Genomic DNA, 21530 nt, shown 5'->3' with positions numbered 1-21530 from the left:
GATTGTCTCTTAACGAGACAACAAAAAATTATTATCGGATGATTCCGCGGTTGTTTCGAGGGTGGAGAGGAGGGAATAAAGAAGGGAAGAAGAAAGTACGCGAGAGAGTACAATGGCGGAACGGATCGCCTTTGAGTTGAGGCCTGGGTGCACATAGGAATGTAATTAAAATACCGCGCGGAGTGCAAGACTATGCCCCTCTCTCAATCGAGGTCGGAACAATGGGCTACAATGTTAATGAGGAAAATAATTATATGAGAGTTCATTTTCTTCCTCCAGAAAATCGGATGCGGTGGTTGAAGGAGGAAGCCAGCTGCCCCCGCCAGCTGCCTTCCTTCAACGGAAGGAAGAGTACCAAGTAGAAAGGGGTCCGTAATGCGAGCGCCAAGTGGTCCAGACGACGTCGTCGTGCATGCACTACTGGCGACGCCTTCACCCTTAACACAAGCGGAACCTCCTCCCCCTCCTCCTCTTCCACCTTCCACGCGTTAAGACGTCCGTTCGACATAAGTGTTTTGTAATTAACGCTGTACGTAGCGGGCGATACTGCCCCGCCGGAAACGTCCTCCTCCTACCTCGCGATTAGGAACACTCTTAAATATATATATATATATACATATATACGAGTGTATATAAACGCGTGTCAAAGGGAAACGAGAAACTCCATCGAGCATCCGGAATATATAATATTATACGCACTTTCGAACCTTTCTTTCTTAAATCTTCTAGAAAGAAATTAATTCGATTGATTCTCCCGTTTATATAACAATCTTTAAAGTAAGAATATTGAGTAAGAATTGAGTAAGAATTATCTTTAAAGTAAGAATTCGAATATTATTCGAACTTCATGAATATGAAGAGGAAATCGAACCACGCATAATGATGATATTCGTGAGAGATCACTGATCTTTCTTCGTTAGATCTTCTAGAAGAAAATTAACTCGATTGTTTCTCTTGTATAACAATCTTTAAAGTAAGAATATTATTCGAATTTCATGAATATGAAGAGGAAATCGAACCACGCATAATGATGATATTCGTGAGAGATCACCGATTCCAGATCCTCTAAAAATTTTCTTTTCGAATCATCGAAATTAAAATTAAACCTTTCGATTTCGATTTCCATAAACGGGGGGAGGAAAATCTCTAAGTCTCTACTTTCTCCTCTCCACGCAATACCCCGATTACTATATATATATCATCTATTACCTAGTTCAGAAAGGGAGGGCTAATGAAATAAATCTACGTGACCGGGCATCAATTGCAACGTCGGCGTTTGCGTGAGCCGAAAGCCGAAATCGCCACTTCCGCTCCCGGACCCACCTCTCCGCGGAAACGTCCGTGGACGCGACACGACGCGCGTGCACAGGCCCTCTCTCCCTCTCCCTCTCCCTCTCCCCTGCCATCGCGTATCGGCGAGGCATCCGAAGGCCGGAGAATGAACGGGTTACGGGCCGCAGAAGTAATTCGATCGAGGCGCTTTTGAATAGGGAACGATGACGGGAATTCGAGCGGCGCTCGATGCTCGCCAGATTTCGCCCCGGCCGATGCAAACGCGTGTGCGTGTATATCGGTTTCAATATTCGCGGCCGATATATTGGGTTTCATAATGTTCGAAATTGACTCGGTACATTTTACAAGTGATACCCTCCCCCTTCCCCTCCCCTCCTTCCGGGGGGAGGGGGTGGCCTACGTACACCGGATCAATACGTACACCGTTTTTCAAGCAGTAACTCTATTCCATGGGGGTAGCCGCCTCCCGATATATCGCCCCGCGATTAAAACGCGTCGGGCACACGTCTGTCCCGACCGGTGTTCGTTCGACCATTCTCAACGAGTGTTTGCGTACGCGAGTGTTATTTAGAGAAGAGATATTTAAGGGAGGAGGGGGCGTAGGATGTCGGAATGTGGCTACGTTCCGATTTACACGCGAAAACAAGGAGAGAGTGGAATTGTTTTCTCTCTTCGCGTTTTCGTATCGCCAATGAAAATTTTTGTCCTAAAATCCATCTTTTGCGAGTAAGATTGAATGGGGAGGGGAAGAAGAATGGGGTTTGTTTTGCTTCTATGAATTGAATATTATAATTGGGATATTTTGGATATATTGGATGTGCATTCTATATTTGATATGATATACTTATTTTAAGTTTTAACGAGTGGGATAAAATTACAAGGGGAATTTAAGGAGCAGGTAATAGTTGGAGATAATAATTAATATATGTGTTTACGTAAGAAATTAGCCTGTTATTCGGAATGCTGAGCTTTAACTCGCACAGCTTAGTTACCTTCCGAAACTTGATCATTTATTTAACGGGAAATCCTCCGGTTTTAACGCGTCGTTACATTTCTATTATAAATATATTATACCGTGTTTACACTTGCAAAGACTAAACTAACTCGATGTAACTATATATATATATTAATGCCAAACGGAATCGCTAATTAAAAGACGATTTGTGCACACGAATCTTCTCGAACGTCTTCGAATTTCGAGAATCGAGACGTCTTCTCAAATCGATCATCGAGAAACGTTAAAAGAAATTCGAAAACGATTGACGGAAACAGAAAAAAAAGAAACAGAAAAAAACAAGCGTTCGTGAAGAGTGGCGAACCGAAAGTCAGCCAAGTACAGGTCATATGTTCGAATTCTCGGTTTCCAGAAGAGAGGAGGAGGGAGAGGGAAGCAAACAGAAAACGCTGAAACGCAGACAGGATAAAACGACAGGAAGAGTGGGAGGGGTAGAGGAAAAGGCAGGGGATAAAAACATGGAAGAGAATCGTGGAGAGAAGCGGCGTGGATATATAACGAAACGAAGAGTCGGTCGAAACAGAGAGACATCCGGCGGGGTGGGGGGATATAAATTGTGGAAAGGAGCGAACGCGACAGACGCGGGATATAGGGAGGGAGGGGGGGGGGGGGAGCGGGGGCGCAATTTGAGCGAGTGGCATCAGTCGGCGGGTTTAATGAGGTTAGCTGCAATTACATGCATTAGTACGACATGACGAGGGCAGCGGACCCGACCTCGGGTCCTCTGCAAGAGATATTCGATGTATGAGCCTGGCAAAAGGGTGGCCAGAGGGTGGAACGCGAGGAGGACGAGTGGAGAGAGCCGCGATACGGTGCAAAGGAGATACAAAGAGAGGAGGAGTAGGGGGGAGGAGACCGAGAGAAAGAGGGGAGAGGAGAGAGAAAAGAGAGAAGAGGAGCGAGAAGAAACGTCGGTGTAGGCTCGGGTTAAAATGCGTTAACGCGTTACCCGTGATACATATACACTGTGCCCGCGCGCTCATTCGCACGGCACAGGGCAGAGCGGAGCGGAGCGGAGCCGAGCGGAGCGGTTTGCTCGTCTCCCGCGGCAGGTAACGCGCAAACTCACGCGTCGTTGCCTCGCGATCAAACGGCAAACACCGTCGGGTTGCCGCTCCACTGCGATAATTCTTTGATCGCTCGAAAAGATACACGTCGAGTCGAGCACGACAGAGCACGACCGACCCTCTCTTCTGTCAACCAACCCGTTTCCCTCTTCTTTCCGCGAGAAACAGAGAGAGAGAGAGAGAGAGAGGAGCGTCCCTATCTGGAAGAGAGAGGCTTGGTGAATCGGATAAGCGCGGGAAAAAAGAGCGAGGAAGGGAGGAGGAGGAGGAGGACTGCATACTGGGAGAGAGAAAAAAAGGGTACGTTCGTTTAGCCCCCGTTTAGGCGGCGTGCCGCACGCGACGAATTCAAGATACGAAATCACGCGATGACGTACGCTTCGCTGGCCCCTCGAAGAGACACGAATGCCATTTTGTTTCCGGGAAACGAATGCTTCTTTTTCTTTTCCTTTTCTTTTTTTTTTTCTATTGTCTTAAGATTCTTTTCGATCCTTACGTTACGAGGTTCGACGAAGAAAGCGTTACGGTTCAATCGCGGAGATAAAAGTGTAGAGAAATTTTCTTTTTTACAACTCCCTTTCATCCCTGTGAAAAAAACTATTATAAACAGCGCGAAACGCGCTGTTCCATCCATCGAATCGACCGGAACCCCTTCACCGATTCAATTGCACTACAAAAATTACATCCACGTGCACGCGTAAATCAAACGTAATCCACCGCGTATTGGAAAGTCGACGGCATCAAAGAGCGCGTCCCCATTCACCCATTAAAACAATGGGAAAATCCGAAAACAAAGGAAATATCAAGATAGCGAAGCTTTCGAAAGAGGTGTACACATTTATACGTATCGATGATAAAGGACGAGACGACGAATCACCATATTGGCGGAGAACAAAAAACGCGCCACCCCCGGAGAGAAAAGGAGAGGGGGGCGGTTTTGTTCGATATTACCAGGACAGTGGTGGATATACCTGTGAGATACCTGGTACATATACAGGGATAGAGCATTTTTGCGCGGCTGACCAACGGCGTCCCGCGAACGTTGTATTGTCGGTCGATACGGATTTCACGAGCGGCGGCATTTTCCAGAGAGAGAGAGAGAAACAGAGAGAGAGAGAAGCGGAAACGCGCGGATACGTTTGATACAATATATAAGCGGTCGGAACGGTGGCGGGGTCCGGGGATCACAAAGTAGCATTCTATTGACAGAGAGCTCGACGCTCTCCGATCCGCCGGTGATTATACTTGGTGATCATATCGCTCGTATATTGACAAACAGCGATACAAACACCCATATACACAAAGACAGAGGCGGATAGATGGACGAAGAGAGAGAGAGAGAGAACAGAGTAGAAAGGGAAACCGGAGGAAAGGAAGGAGAGATGGAGAATCATCCCCATTCCCGGACGCCTCTGTCCCCTCTGTTTTACCCTCGTTTTGTCCTCGTTCCTCCGCGCGTCTACGCGTTTCCTCTCCCTTTCCTACCTGCCCGCCGACATACCCGTCCTTCCCCCCCTCGACCGTCATCCCCCACGGGTGTATGCGCCGCTGCAAACCTCCCGTCGGCGGCCACCGGGAGTGGCGGCCGTTCCCGTGGACGCTTCTCGTGCACCGGTGCACACAGACCGCCCACCGGCGACCCACAATACGCCGCTAATTCCCATAAAGCGCCGACCGATACGCAAATGGACAAACGTATGGACATACGCACAAGCGCCCCTGGCCTCTCTCGTTGACCGGCCAAACACCGCACGCCATACACACCACCCCTCACCCATCTCCCCCTCTTCTTGTTCCACGATTCTAACCCGGCATTCGCAGCTTGTACGTATCGAGCTTCTCTCGCTCTTCCTTCGTACGTGCGTGCGTATCTCGCGTTTGTTTTCCCGTTCTCGTTCATGATTCCCGCCCGTTCTTTGTAGATTACGCTGTAAGCGTGTAATAACGGAACGGTCGGGCGGAAATGCGCCGTGATGAACGTAGCTTCCAGCTTTTCTTCGGTTACTTGAGACTACGAGGGATTTTGTTTTTGTTTTTTTTTTTTGTTTTTTGGAATGGAAGATAATGGAAGAGGATGATTATTTGTTTTTTTTTTCAATTAGTTTCGAAAGGTTCGTCGTGTCTGCGATGATTTCTTTTTTTTTTTTTGGATTAGGTGGAAGGGTAAAGGCGAAATTTATGATGGATATCAAATGGGGTTTTTTTTTTTTTAGTTATCGGATGAATATTCTAGTCCGTTAATTCATTCAAGATTATTCGATTCAACGACTATCGTGTATTAATCGCATTTATTCCCCGACTAAGTGCTCAACTTTTCGAGGCGAAATAACCGAGAATAGCCTATGCGAATGCTTCGCACGAATTACACATCGACGGTTTTTTTTAATTTCTATGAATTTTTATAATAAAATTATTCAAAATTGAATCGCATTTCGTTAAAAATAATGAATGGAATAATTTAATGGCTCGAGATATTAAAGATTAAAATATAATACTTATGATTCAAAATATCGAATCAAATTTTACCAAAAATCATCGAAAGCAAACGGACGAACAAAATTACGAATTCTTCTTCTATTCTACTTCAAAATGAAAACAATCGCGACGCTGTCAATTTATATGAAACAAAGAATATTTCTATTGCGCGAACGTGTCATACGTTTTTGCGAAAAAAAAGGGGAAAAAAAATGGCAGGAGTGCGGTTTTGCGAGTTTGAAGAATTCAATTTTAACCGCTGATAGTGGCAGACGGGACGTTCGGATGGCACTGCAGAAATTTCACGCTCACCTGCCGCAATTTCGTGGAGAGTCATCAAATATCGGTATACGAGGAAGGTCGTACGTGTCCGACCGGATCTTCTTTTGTAAGAAGATAAGTCGCGAGATCGTTGAATGAGAACACCTATGAATGAATCCGAATCGCTGAATCGTTTCGAGTATCCTTATCGAGGATACGTTCACCACCGACTGGAACCGTTTCCATCCTTAAAGATTCAAAGATTCCATCTCCAGAAAGGGAATATTTACAAATGGAGAGAATTGTGCAAATTCGACGCGTTGATCCGAATACACCATATGAAAATAGATTAGATTGAGTATATATATATATATATAATTATGTTTCTATTCCAATAAAAGTTACCGTTTGTTTTGCTAAGAGCATCTGCGTGTCTTCAATGATTGAAAACGCGTAAGATCTGAAACTTGTCGATTTGACGGCAGGTTTGGTAGTTCTAGTGGTCTTAACAGGTTCGCCGGGAACGATAAGAATCTGCACAGGTTTGTACTTTTTCGATATAAGGTGTATGATAACGACTCGAACGTGAGATGTAAATTAATTCTAGAATGGGATACTATATTTCTCGGTATTTTTTCTTCCTTTTTTTTTAAACTTGCCGTTCCTGAGAAATAAATTTTCGCTGGCACGAAAGGGATTATTGGTATTTCGGAATCTTATCCTAATTGAAATGTTGAGAGAAGTTTCACAGGAAATTATTTCACTTATTGGATAATTATCTTCGATTCGCAGTTTCTTTTCTCTCTCTAAAACTATTTGCAAGAAAATCTAAAAATAACAAACTCGTTTTAATATAAAAATTATATATCCAATATATATATATATATAATAACAGTCTAATACGATATTTTATACGATATTATTACAGATTCTTCATTGATAAATATATATACTTAATGTCATTCGACTCTTCACTTATTCATTTATTCATTTATTCATAATCCGTCTATATTAAAAGATCGAAAGAAAACGCGATAAAAATTTAATCAATCCGCTGTATAATATATCCCCCAATCAACCAACGATATCTTTGCCCACGTAATTGCTTCAATTTCCACAATTTCCAAAATACCAAACTCCAAGAATATTAAAATACCATTAAAAACCTTATAAAACCTAAAAAAAAAAAAAAGAGTCTATACCTATCACGTAAAAATATATAAATTCTATCTGAATACAATATAATCCTATCCCTTCGTCTCTCCAAGTCATACCCTCTCTCCCACTTCTCCTCCCATCCCATGAAAACTTAAACGTGCATAAACGTGCACCACATCTTTGTTCCAATCCATACACACACACACACATATATACATATTCAAAGAGTCACGCGCGTCATTTGGGCGAGTCGTAGGGGTTGTAAATAAAAGAGTAGCGATCGTCGGGAGCGGTGCACCTTGGCCGCATCACGCCCGAGCCACTGGGCGTGACAATATGCTCCTGCACAGGTGTACGGGCAAAGGTAGGTCCGCGGAGGCGCCTCCGGGAAGAGGAACGAGAAGTGCTCTCGCCGCCCACGCTCCGATCGCTCCGTTCTCCCTGTTCCTCTCCCCGAACGAGAGAGAGAAGGAGAGGGAGAGAGCTGGCTCGTCCAAGAAGAAGCGAGACGCGGAATTCTTAACGCGAAGGGGAAAGGGAAGGGAGGGAGGAAGAAAAGAGAAGAAGAAAAGGAAAGGAAGAGGAGACCTCCTGTGGAAAGGAGTCGAGGAGGATGCACAGCGAGAGAGAGGGAGAGGGAGAGGGAGAGCGCGTGCAGGTTGAGAGAGAAGGAAGAGAAAGGTCGAAAGGTGTAGCCGTTGGGAAGGTGGTGTGCGCTTTCGAGTACCTACGTGGCCGCACACCTGTGCTGCCAATGCAGCATGGCACAGGAGAGTCGCATAACAGGTGGAAAAGGTGAGAGAGAGAGAAGGAGAGGGAGGGAGGATGAGAGAGAGAGAGAGAGATCGAGGGGAAGAGAGAGGGGGACAGAGGAGAGGGAGATCCCCACTCGACCCCGAGTCTGCCAACTCGAACATTACTATACGCCCTCCGGGATCCGAGAGGAGGAGAACGCTCAGACTACCGCCTTCCTCCTACGTTCTCTCTCTCTCTCTCTCTTCTGCGTCTCTCTTTCTCTCTTTCTCTCTCTCCTTGGCATCTCATTCTTTCCTACCACCGTGCACTCGTTTCGTGCCATCTCGGTCCCCTCCCCCTGTTTTCGACCCGACTCCACGACCCAACACCAACCAACCTCCTCCTCCTCCTCCTCTCCTCCACCTTTCCTTCACGGTCGCACTTCCGTTTTAACGTCGGCCAACTCTCGAGGCGGGCGGCTGGCTGCGCAAACGCCGCCGACAAACGCGTTTTCACTCGGTGCCGATGAAATGGCCGACGAGAAAACGTTCTCCACCCTTCGCGAACAGCGCCGCGAGAAAACGCGACGCCAAAGCGGAGGATCAGCGGAGGCGACGCCGCCCCGGGCCAACTGCGACGCGGTTTCCGGCCAACAAGGATGTTCCTCTTTCTCTTCGTCTCATCGAGCTTCTTTCGATAATTCTGGGATTATCAAGAAAAAAAAAAGGAAAATTTGTTCGAGGGAGAGAGATTTTTAGCGATTTTAGCTAAAGAAACATCAACCAAAACTGGGAAGGGAGGGGAGGGAAGAAGAAGAAGAAGAATAAAAAGCGGGAAGGGAGATCCAATCTACTCGCGATCGATTCACCGGATGGCCGTCATTAACGTCATCAACGAGTAACGAAGAAGCCTTATCATCTCCTCTCCCCTTCCACCTCTCCCCAGGCCACAACCGTCAATTGAAAATCTATCATCGACCCCATCGTGTCACTGCCCATCAACCTCTCTCTACTCTCCCGACACGCTTCCAGCTACCAGGTGATCCCACGTGAGACCGTTCCAGGTAATCCAGGAGAGATGCCACGCCACGCCACGCCACACGGCGAGCGTGTTTGCTTAAAAGCGTGTTCATCGTCCCGCCTCGGGGTGAATTTAGCGGGGCGAGGGGTGGAAGGGCGTGCGTTCGTGCGTGCGTGCGTGCGTGTGCAACACGTAAATGACTGGCATAATAACGGTAATACTGTCGGGTATTATCTGCACGCGCTCGCATTTTTGCGGGCAGACAGGTTTCTCTCGCCGGCTCTTTTCTCCCGCGAGCCTCCACGCGATGACCCACAGGTTTTTCGGGTCGCGGATGGCCAATCTAGCCGATCGTCGATAAGGATAGATGGTAGATAGGATCTTGTCTATCGAATCGAGCATTGTCCTCGAGAATTTCACGTCCTCGATCGCGTAAGCGCGATGACGATGCGAGATCTCCGCCACTCCGTTCTGATGGATGAATAGCAGAATTCTGGGGTACGATTGGCATTCTGAGGAACGTGATAATTTCAAACGTGCGACGTAGGAATCAGTAAGCACTGCGAATGTATCAGTTATGTGAGAGGATTTTAAAAATTAATTTTATCGTACGTGGATATGTAATGTAAGAATGTAAAGATGCATTGTGGATATATAACGGCGTTTCTTCGATGCAAAACTCGAGAGTTTTATTAAGTAAGAGATTTTATATCGAGGTTCGAAGGATTTTCCAATGAAAAATAACACGCATTATCGAAGAATAATATAAATACATTAGCATGATCGGCGATCATTCTATTCTGATATTACGATCTATTTATATAATTATGCACGTTATTTTTTAACTTCTTTTATTAAAAAAGAAAAAAAAAATCGTTAAAGTTGAAATGATCACTCGATTACGCGTCTGACAGTTTATACAGATTGCTACGTCCGTATTATTTCTTTTATCCTTAAAGAAGTTTTTTTCCATCGAAGCTGCATGCTCATTTTATTTTACACGTTAAAGAGAAATGAAAATTATCTAGGTTTATTTACGTAATATAATATATCCTTTTTTTTTCTTTTCTTTTTTTGAAATAAAAAAATGCAATGTATAAAAGGGGCAAAATTTCATTCGAAGTATCTCCTCCGCAACTTTCACGCGAGCGATTCTTAAAAATATTGGAAATTAAACACGAGTAATGTTCCTTCGAAACGAATCGTAAAGAAAATTTTCTCGTCTCTTAAAATTTTTCCAAATTTTATTATCGCCAAGGTAACAAATAAATCCCGGTTCAGGACATAATTCAGAACAATGATTAATACACCCTTCCTATTCATTAAGGTAACAAAAATTCTTTTCATTTTTTTTTCCATCTTCAAATTTAATTTTACTGGCAGCGATTTCACTCCCGATATCGCCATAGTCTATATAATTACTGATTAAACCCGCAAACTGCACGCGAATCGTTGTTAAAAATATCCCCAACCGATTCTTATCGGCCCGTTCTTTCGTTAGTGGTTCACTGAAACGTGTCCATCCTTCCACGTCGCGCGAGGCTAATAATCCCGTTTAGCGAAACAGTAAGAGAATATAATTAAATTTAATTACACGATCGCTTTCTAAGATTTAATTGGACCAACTTGTAACGCAACTTGTATATTTGTTTAACCTCGGAACAAGGAGAGAAACGAGTCACTGACTTTTTTCTTTTCTTTCTCTTTTCTTTTCCTTTTTCCTTTTTTTTTCAGATGTAAAGCAAGGTGTATTATTAGACAAGATATATTCATTTGTAACTATCATGTTTGTTCCGTTACGTTAATCATGATTTTTTTCTTACCTACGAATCATAATTTTTAAACTCTCTGAAATTCGTATTCATTTATCAATTCGATAAGAGAATTTTTTTAATTCTATCGCAGGATATTGGACAACTATGCTAACAATAAAAAAAAAATTAGAGATTCCATTTCGCATATATTACGATTTATTGAAATTAATAATAAATCGAGACATCTCTGACCGTGGACAGGACGTGGGCATCCATTACAAACTTTGACAAACGTTGACTTCTATTACCGCGATAATATCAAAGAACACGATTCACTTTATCGCCTCAATAATTTCCGCACGCCCTCGTATCGGCCATTTCAATCATACACTATATAAGTTTCATCGCATTTCGATATCCTCGACCGCGTGGCGGCCAACCAATATTTCGACAGTCCAATCGTATTCGTGCTTATCGTCATCGCGCGACAACATTTCTCATTCGTCTCGTTTCAAAACGGCTATGATTTAACTCTTCCCCCTCTTCAATAACTTATCCTTATTATTTTTGAACACGAACGTCTAACGCGGCAACAACTCTCACGATTTTCATCGATAACACGTTATACCGCGCGGTTTATGCTAATTAAATAGCGCGCTACCAGAACGAGTCGGAATGGCCGGCCGGAACGATACGACGTTAGATCAGCAACGGATTAACGGGTCCCGCGAGAAATAAATGTCAACGTGGTAACACCAGAGGCGAGTTGGAACGGCTTAATAGTAACGAGACAAATTATCGGCTATTGATAGCCACTTTTCCTCCGATTCTCTCGGCAAATCCCGCCAATACGTAAATTTAGAGGGTTCGTCTTCCCCTCCTCCTCCTCCTCCTCCTCCTCTTTCTTCGCCCCCGATCGATAAATCTCGCGTAATACGCGGGCGTCGTTAGAACCCATCACGGGTGTCGTTTGAATTTTGTATCGGCGATATTAGCTTTGCCAAACCTGTGTGTCTCAGACAATCAATTTCTCTGCTGGCCTCGATTACAAGCCGAAAATAATCCCAGACCGTGGCGGCTGATGCCGGGATCCATGACCCGCGTAAAATCGATCCGTTCGAAACAGGTAAATGAAGTGAGTCGAGAAGTGTTGTCGTTCGAGAAGAGGGATACGCAAGACGTTTGGTTTCGTATTTGGATTTCAAATAGAAAATTTCTCTCTTTTATAACCGTTCCTGTCTCGTTACGTATGTCTTACGAATATTGGGGAAAAATATCCAAAGAACGAAGGAAAAATTAAATTCCCAATTAAGTATTCATATACATTATTATCCACATAAATTGCCCAACAATTATATTCTACCCTTAAATTTAATTTCTATAAACTGTGTAGCTTCAATATAGTAGTCTGTGAACAAAACCAAATAACTACCCCCTTTATAGAAACTCGCCAAATTCATTACATTTCTCGCCACTCTCGTCTTATTCTCCTCTAAATGAACCAAAAAAAAGAAAGAAAAATAACGAAATAAGAAAAATCTCCTACCTTCGACTGATCTTGCTGTTGCAGCAATTGTTCCCTGAGCAGCTGCAGCTGCAGGATCATCTCGGATAGCCTGCGCTCCTTCTCCGCGAAGCTCTCCGCGCAGAAGACCCTGTGCAAGGCCGACGCGCCATCCTGCTGCACTTGTCCATCCGTGTTCTGCATCCTGCCAGATGCCGGGGGCGAGGGTGGCACGCTGTTCGCCACGCTGGCGACGCCTCCGCTGCAACGAACACCATCACAGACCACGGTCAATTACGCTTTATTCGTTACGAGCCGGGCCTTTCTCTTCCCTCTCCTCCGTTTCCAAAATGGAAAGAGAAAGAAGAAGAAGAAAGTAAAAAAGACAAGGAAGGAGAAATGGAAACGAGATGCCGCATAGAGAAAGAAAGAAAGAGAGAGAGGAATAGAAGGCAGCAGGTAGCAGATCGACCACGTACGGGGCTATTCGCGTGCGAGCAAGAGTTTCCAGTGGCTCCAGCCTCTGGAATGGGATAGTGGTCCGCGTACATAGGGCCGGGAGCCAGGTGAATAATAGATAGGGTCGCGGCCGCGCAATCACGGTAGCCCGAGTGTTTGCCGCCGTGATGGGGTGCTCTCGCTCTTCTCCTTCCCCTCCTCCTTCCTCTCCAGCCGCTCTTTCTCCTTCTCTCTTTCTCTCTTTCTTTTTCTCTTTCTCCGTTCTTCTTCGCAGCACCGGTTTCTTCCCTTCCCTTCCCCTCCCTCCCTCCAAAGTGCCCTCCTCGTCTACGCCCGGAGCTCTCGTTCCATTCCTCTTTTATACCGGGGAAAATGGACCACGAATAAGTGATACCCGGACCCATTGTGCGCAACCCGGTGGTGGAGCGATGGGCTCCGACCAACGAGAATACACCGAGATGCGAAGTGAAGGACATCGCGAAAAACGACGAGGATAAGGACGAGAGAGGGAGAGGGAGAGAGAGGATTGAAAGAAGCGCGGCTTCCGGATCTGGGGCAATAATATGAGGCTTCTCTCCTCTCTCCGGTGTATCGTTACATGGCGTTTTCTTACGGGGTCAACGGTTAAAGGGACGGTCGAATTTTAAAATACCGTTTTTTCAAACCTTCCGGGCGAAAATTCAGGTATGGATGGAGATGGAGAGTGAATGGTCGAATGATATATTTTTGGTATGAAAGAGGGGATGATGGTTTTCTTTCCTCTCTTTCTCTGGATGTATTAATTATAATGTTTGCGGATGAATTTGTCGGATGAGAAATTTCCTGTTGTTTTTCTTTTTCTTTTTCCTGTTCCCGATTAATGATGATGGAATAGAATAAGGATAGGATGCGATTTTTGAGGAAGAGAGAATTTTAAAATTAATTATGAACGTGGCGCGTCAAGTTGCGTACGGAGTGATCGAGCCAGAAATTTTAAAATTCAAAAGTATAATTAAAAATACAGAATATTTAATAAACATAGTAAGATATTATAAGCTTCCATAATAAGTTTAACTTTTTTAATATGACCGTATTAAAGTATTCCTTACCGCGTGGCAAGGAATATATATATATACATCTATCTACCCTTTAAATCTTGAATTTTTTATTTCAAACGAGCGAGTGCACACGCACGTACACACAAACTTCGCTTCCGTTATCGCTAAAATTCAAAAATAATGTATATATCGAACACGATCTTGGCGATCGAGGCGGGGATAAACAAAGGATTTAAACATCTCATTTAGAAATATCTGAAATTTTTCAATTCGAATCGTCGTTGCTGATCGAAAATGAAATAGAGAGAGAGAGAGAGAGAGAGACGCGTCCCTTTATCCTCGCGCGGCATATGAAAGACCCTTGCTGTGCGTAGCTTTCTTTCACGACCGATAATAACGCTCGATGGCCGGCTACAAGATTCTATTCGCGCCTGTTGACCTCGGTATCAGGCAACAAAAGGCTCATTCTGTCCCTATTATCATCCCCTCCCCCCACCCCACCCCCACCCTCGACGTGCACGTAGTCCGTAGGATTTAGCCTTTCCGGCTCACCAAAAATAGACCGTATCACCCGTGTTGCTCCTTTTGTCACGCCAATTTTGCGACATACTGTTATTTTTGGCGAACGCGCGGTTAAAAATAAGGTCATCCAGCTGAAGCTGAATGAACGATAAGAGGAGAGGGCGCGTTAATTTCGTTCCCGGAATTTTCATTGGCCATCGTATTCGAACTCTTCCACCCTTAACGCACCCGATATCCCGATATTCTCTTTTGTATCTTTTCTATTCCTGTTTATGTATCTCATTTTACGCAAATTCTCTTGATCCATTCCCTTTTTTTTTGAAATAAGAGGACATTGTTGTACACGACACCTTTCATCGATTGAAAAAATTAATTTTGAAAAAATTGACAGAGCCACAATATTAATTATTGAAGGATTATTCTCATCTATAGATCATACGAGAAAGAATTGAAATGAATAAGATTAAACATTTTTTGATTTTGTTTCTTTCTCCACACTTGTTGTAATTATCGTTTCTTGTTGTTTTATAATTTCGAATTTGGAGACGTACGTTCAGCATTGAAATTGACGAATACATTTATCCACGACGTGTATCCTCCGGTTTATATCGTTTAAACGTTTGGAAACGGGCGACACGTATGGTGGAAGTTGGCAAGCGGAGTATTAGTATCAAAAGTGGAACGTGTAATAATAATAATGTACGGATTTTTTAAACGCGGCGCGCCCGTTTTAATTCCACCCGCGTCACTATTCGTGGAGAGTATGCGTACTTTTATAAATTAATCGTCGAATCGAATTAGGAATCTCTCGAATTTCTCGATTTTCGGTATTTATATATTAAAATACTATTAAGATATTATTTTATAATTGCATTTACGTATAAATGTTAATAATCTATCTTTGTCAATTTGATTTCAAACAATTTTAGACACACGTACGATACTGCTTATCTTTATTCTATATTCTCACAGTTCCATTCATTCCGACTATTAATCAAGTTTTATTTGATTATTCAATAATGTTATTCAATAAATATAATGTATTTCGTGAGTCTCCATCCTCCATTTCTTACATTTTTCCCTTCCATTTGTCGATTATTAAACACTCACACATTGAACCTTTATATATATATATATATATATATACACGTTGATATAACACTATTTCATTCAAACTTTCTTTAACCATTGAATTTAATATCAAATGTGAGAGAAGCTAAATTGTAAAGGAAGTATAACGAATTTATTGCCTATTGGCAATCTCTCATTTCTTTTCACGATTTAATGATTCACGGTATAGCAGCTGCGATCCGCTTCGCCCGGCGAATAATGCCAGTGTTGTTTGATTTAGTTTGAAAAGCCATTGCCGAGTATCTAAGCAGAGAATGATTACAAAATAGCAACGCTCTTGTTATCGAACAAACGAACATTGATCATCTACACTTCCCTTTTAGAATCCTCGCCTCGATCGACCTAAAAATTCGTTATACCATAACTATTTTTATACACGCGATCTATATTTTCATCGAAGCGAGAACAAAAAAGTAGGCAAAAAGTAAATAAATAAATTAAAAATTCAACCAAAATCCCAATTCCATCCAATTCCATCCTCGTTCCATTCTCCATATATACGCGATATATTTTCCTTGTTAATCGACCTGTAACGGGGACGGTAATTTCAAAATAATCTTCGAATAATTCTAGGAAATGCAAATTAAAATTCAACGCTGCCAATATCCATGGAACCTCGATTATCCTTTCCCCTACAAGAAGAACAAAATAATCAATCAAGACACGAAATGTGCAATTTCTTCCCTTCTGCCCCCGATCATTAAAAATCACGACCGTGTATTTCTATTCAAGGGGGGGGTCATGTCCAGAATTGAACGCGTTCCAAAAACGCGGGTTGAACGTCACGTAAGTGCGAGTTGTCGCACAGTTGGCTGAATTTTGGAAGAATTTTGGCCCCGATAAGCACGCGGCGTGTGGGCAGCGACCAGCCTGGCACGATTCCGTCCTCTCCCGCGCGCTTGCCAAGTTCACCGGTTCGCTTTCAATGGTTACAACCCGCCACCCGGGATCGCATTCTTCCACGTTACCAGTCCGAGATGTTACCAGTCGGAGAGGATCCCGCTCGACAGTTTTGTTTCAATCATTCCCTCCTCGATTTTCTGCCTCCGGGGAGGGGAAACGCGAAAATTATAGAACGAATATTTGGCTGATAATTCTCTCTTTTTCTGGATCGTGCCTCGTCACGAGTTTAATCAATTTTTCCCCTCGATCGAGGTGTCCATGGTTGTGATGCTATTTCTTTTCTTTTTTTATTGGAATTTGCTTCAAAATTAAGAAAATTCTTGCAAAGTGTTCTTCTCACGTACATGTAGGTTAACGCGCTTCGATACGATTTCAAAGATGAGATCTCTCCGCAATTTAGAGTAAGAAAAATTTTTCTTCCCTTCCATCGAACCGATGTATAAATATAGAATTCCGTATTTATTAAGAGACGCCATTTAACAAATACATTTTATCATTAATCAATCGTTAATCGATTCGATACATTATGCGATAAAGTATTGGAGAGAAAGAAAGAAGTAGCTTGCGTATACAATAAGTTTCTTAAGAAGGAAACCGTTGGGTGAGATCACGTTGGGGCAATCATCGATCGAGATGGACTCGAGATCCATAATTAGCCACGTGCGGGGATAATCTTCACTTTGTATCCCCGACGCATCGCATTATACATTGTGATGTTGAACGGAGACGGAAAAACGTATCAGGGCGTCTCAGCGCCGATACAAAGAATCAATTCATTCATCCAGGGACTGATTACACGGAGCAATTATTATTACGTGACCGTGCGATATCGACTTTGTCCGCGATAACTTACACACAACCGTCCCGTCCGCGATGAATTTCGCTCTTTTCACTTGTCCTCTTTCTCTCCACGATTTTCCTCTCCCCCCTTCCCCGTAACAGGATGAATAATTTTCAGGTTTCAGGGCGATGTTTATGGATATTTGCTCTGCGATAGGTATTTTTTTTTTTTCAGTTCGGGTTGCACGAACACGTCGATTGTAGTTGAAGAAGTAAGAAGAAAAATGAGAGATAAGAAATCGTAATTTATGTTAAGGTAAACAAATTAGATACAGTTTTTGTAGAATTATCATTCATCTTCGCTAGATTCGATTTTTTTATAATTAAAGGAAGGTTATAAATCATAAGTAAGATTTATAAATAATCGATCAGAGAACGTTGAATATATATCATTTTTGTGGTATTTTTTTTTGTGTCAGTGATTTCAATACACGTGATGAAAATATGAAGATTTGGAAATAGAAATATACAACAATAAACGTTCAAACGATAAATTAAATCTTTCAAAAATTACGTACGTTTTTTTACATTTTACTAGATTTTCTTCTCGATCGATTATTAATAATAAGAGAGATTTTTACCGATTCTCGAACGAGACAAAGCGTCAAAATTTAAATCGATCAATCTCTCATTTATTCCATACAATTATTAAAGGAAAAAGAAGCTAATGTATGGAAAACTTATGAAATACGAGCAAAAACTTTCCCTTGTTGAAGCAATTACATCGATATAACGACATACGATTCCTCCTCCATCCATCTTTCGATCCGTTTCATCATTAAAATCAAGCAGTGACACTTGGTCCTCTCGAACTCGTTTTTTAGGCCGCCGCGAAGATGGAGGCATGGCGAAGAGAGGCATGGCAGCAGTCCATAGTCCAGGATGAAACGTCGACTCGTCCGATTTCTTATCGTCCTCTCCATGGACGCGTTTCTTTGTCCCGGAGCCGAGAAGTCGGATATTTTCAGTCTCTTCTCTCACTGTGGACCCCTTGTTTTTTTGCCCTCGGCCCTCGCTCCCGACGACTTCCTTTACGCACGCTCCTCTTTGTATTTCACGGATGGATCTCTCTCGGTTCGGTAACGAAGAGCCGAGTTTACGACTCGAATCTGTGGATCTTGTCGTTCCACGAACAATGGACGCTTTTGTGGCCCACTCGCGGGGCCAAATTTAAGCGGTTCGCGTTGTTATTCACCGCTGTCGATACAGAGGGGGGGGGAGGGGAGGGAGAGGGCAGAATGGAGACGCTGCTAAACTCTATCGAACCTGTCCAGCTCAACAATATACCAACGAATATTTTCAATATTTTTTTTATTGCGCGAAATCGTTCACGTTCGAACGTTAAATATTTCCCGATGGAAAAAAATTTCGATTTGGAATTTTTCTCGATTTTTTTTTTTTTGTCTGAACACGAAGGTAAATAGAAAATTTTAATCGATTCCGTAATTTTGTTTCCGATTCAGAAAATAAGTAGGTATTTATTTTCTTTCGATACGAATTGAAAATTGATTTTTCTAAAGTAAGCGGAGCATAGTAGGTTGCTTACATAGTTTTCTTTCGAGCTGTGCAAAGATCGAACTTTGATAAGCAAGATTTCAAAAATAGAAATCAACGACGTTCGACACTTTTTACGTTTAAATAGCAATAACTGTGCGCAGAATTGAAAAAGAAGAAAGGAGAAAGAATCTATACGTATATTAAAAAAGAAAAAAAAAATGGCGGTTAAAATTTTACCGCTATTGCGCCCGTATTCGAGAGCCCCTCTTCATTTCGAGGTGAAAATTCTATTTTAATTTTGGGTTGTTAATACGTATTACAAATACGCCGAAAATGTACGAATAAAATATTATCGAACCGAAAAAATTGATAACTTCAGCGTAAAATATAGGGAATACTCTTTGTTGGCATAAAAATAAACCTTTAGTTAACAATTTTTTATCATTGCCGAGTATCAAACACTATTTCATACTTTTGTTAAATTTCTTGCAACACAATTTAGAGAAATAGTCTCTCACTGATCCCTAAAATTTAATTTCGTAGCTCCTAATTCAATAAAATAATTATTTCCAACTAACCTAATTCACTCTGTTCAACATTCGTTTTCGAAAAACATCAATTCACCTCGTCAAGCATCAAAATCTCCGTTCCACTATATATATATATATATATATATATATATATATATATATATATATCGATTCAAACGTTGGATGAATATAATCGTTTCACAGCGATATTAAAGAAAAAAGAAAAAAAAGATCATTCTTTAAAACTCGTATTTACCGGTTATGTAAAGCGTTCTTATTAAAGGCATCCGACAGCGCAAGTCGGAAAACAAAGAACGGGAGATTAAAAGGCGTGGCGATTGCGACATCGGAACGGAATCGACCAGCCGACGAATGGCTGGTCGGGTTGGGGCAATTCGAGATCACAATATCGGCTAATTAGTTTACGTAACACGAAAATCGGCGGGCCAAGTCGGATCCCGCGAATTCGGGGAAAACAGGAAGGAACGGCTCGGCCAGTGATGGAGCCAGGCCTCATTTCCTCCGGCTGACCGGCCACTTCCTGGCGCCGTTTAATTAATGTCGTTCGCTATCGCGGGCAGAAAGCGGAGAAAAGGAAAACTGTAAATAGCCGAATACGCGCGACAGCTGGACCTACTTTATTTCTCCAATCCGGCGGAATAATCCGTGAAACTATTCTCGAAACGCTACACCTCTCCGTTTTCGCCATTGTGCTACACTTTTTCTTTTTTTCTTTTTTCTTTCGCCAAGATAATTTCTCCTTCTCCAATCTTCAAAATATATAAAAATTTAACATTTTCGCGTAAATTACGAAATTTTAACTTTATGAAAAGATCAATCACGATAATAAATATATAGCCTTCGATCAACCCCTGCTTCCCAAATAAAATCTGATTAAAAAAAAGAAAAAAAAGGAAAAAGAGACTAACCAATGCGCGTTGTGCCCGGTCGGCGTGGAGGTGGGCGGCGGGCTGTTCCGCCTGTTATTACTCGTGTCGTCCTGCAGCGACAACGACTCGCTGTTCATCTTGAAGGTTAACCTCTTCAGCACGTCGTCCATGGATCTCTTGGTAGTCGCTGTGGTGGCGTTCCCGCCGTTGTTGTTGTTGTTGTTGTTGTTGTTATTATTCTGGGTGACGGTGTTGTTGTTGTTGTGATGAGGATGGGTGGGGTAATAGGGGTCGACGGTTAAGGGTGTGGGGGGCGAGCCGCACTCGGAGGAGCTGGCGGGTTCCACGACACCGCCCGACGACGAGGATGTGTTCGTGTGGTGATGGTGGTGGTGATGGTGATGATGGTGGTGGTGGTGGTGGGGGGGATAATGGTAGGCAAGTGCCTCCTGCCCCGTCAACACGATCCTCTGCCGCTTGCTGGTCCGCAAGGAATTCGACGATGGCGAGGGCGAGTCCCTGAGATCGGGCTCGCTGGTTGTCGCCGGCGACGAGCAGCCGGACGACTCGCAGTCACCTCCCCTCTGGTGGGGGTAACAGTCCTCGATGTCGACGGGGGTGGTGGGACCCTCTTCACCGACGGCTACCTCGCCACCGGGACCACCGGTCACCGACGAGGTCGTGTCCTCCTCCTCCTCGTTTGCGCCTGCCACTGTACCCGTGCCGCCCCCGCCCTCCGATAGCTTCGTTGGTGGTGACTTCCTCTTTGAGGACATCCTCAATCTGCAACGATTCGGAAGAGGAATTAATATTTTTTTCTTTCCTTTTCTCAATATACGAATTCGAATCGAAACGAAAGGGAAAGGGAGGGGAGATGTACGTGGATTGTGCCGGTAATAATTATGTCATTCAGTGATGGAGGTAAAAATCGATGAGAACGTTACTTAAGGATCTCTCTGTAAGTGTTACGCTTCTTTCGCGAATTCTTTGCTCAATCTGCAACGATTCGGAAGAGGAATTAATATTTTTTCTTTCCTTTTCTCGCGTGATATACGAATTCGAATCGAAACGAAAGAGAAAGGGAAGGGAGATGTGCGTGGATTGTGCCGGTAATAATTATGTCATTCAGAGATGGAGGTAAAAATCGATGAGAACGTTACTTAAGGATCTCTCTGTTACGCTTCTTTCGCGAATTCTTTGCTCAATCTGCAACGATTCGGAAGAGGAATTAATATTTTTTCTTTCCTTTTCTCGCGTGATATACGAATTCGAATCGAAAGGGAAAGGGAGGGGAGATGTGCGTGGATTGTGCTGGTAACAATTATTTCAGTGTCATTCAGTGATGGAGGTAAAAATCGATGAGAACGTTACTTAAGAATCTCTCTGTTACTTCTTTCGCGAATTCTTTGCTCAATCTGCAACGATTCGGAAGAGGAATT

General features: G+C 43.1%; 1 protein-coding gene across 3 annotated transcripts in view; it reads right to left on the bottom strand.

Annotated features, from left to right (window-relative positions):
- Positions 1 to 21530, bottom strand: part of LOC408884 (transcription factor Sox-13) — a 148767-nt gene that overhangs the window by 28278 nt on the left and 98959 nt on the right. For all 3 annotated transcript variants that reach the window (XM_016912656.2, XM_392414.7, XM_026441575.1), the window contains exons 2-3: positions 20131 to 20874; positions 12325 to 12544 (exon numbers count right to left, since the gene is read on the bottom strand). In XM_016912656.2, coding sequence (XP_016768145.2) covers positions 12325 to 12544; positions 20131 to 20874 — 964 coding nt within the window. The remainder of the gene's footprint in view (positions 1 to 12324; positions 12545 to 20130; positions 20875 to 21530) is intronic.

Source organism: Apis mellifera, linkage group LG6, assembly GCF_003254395.2.
Source record: "Apis mellifera strain DH4 linkage group LG6, Amel_HAv3.1, whole genome shotgun sequence".
NCBI classification, from domain to species: domain Eukaryota; kingdom Metazoa; phylum Arthropoda; class Insecta; order Hymenoptera; family Apidae; genus Apis; species Apis mellifera.
The sequence above is the reverse complement of the archived record's forward strand: the minus strand, read 5'-3'. Positions and strand labels throughout refer to the sequence as shown.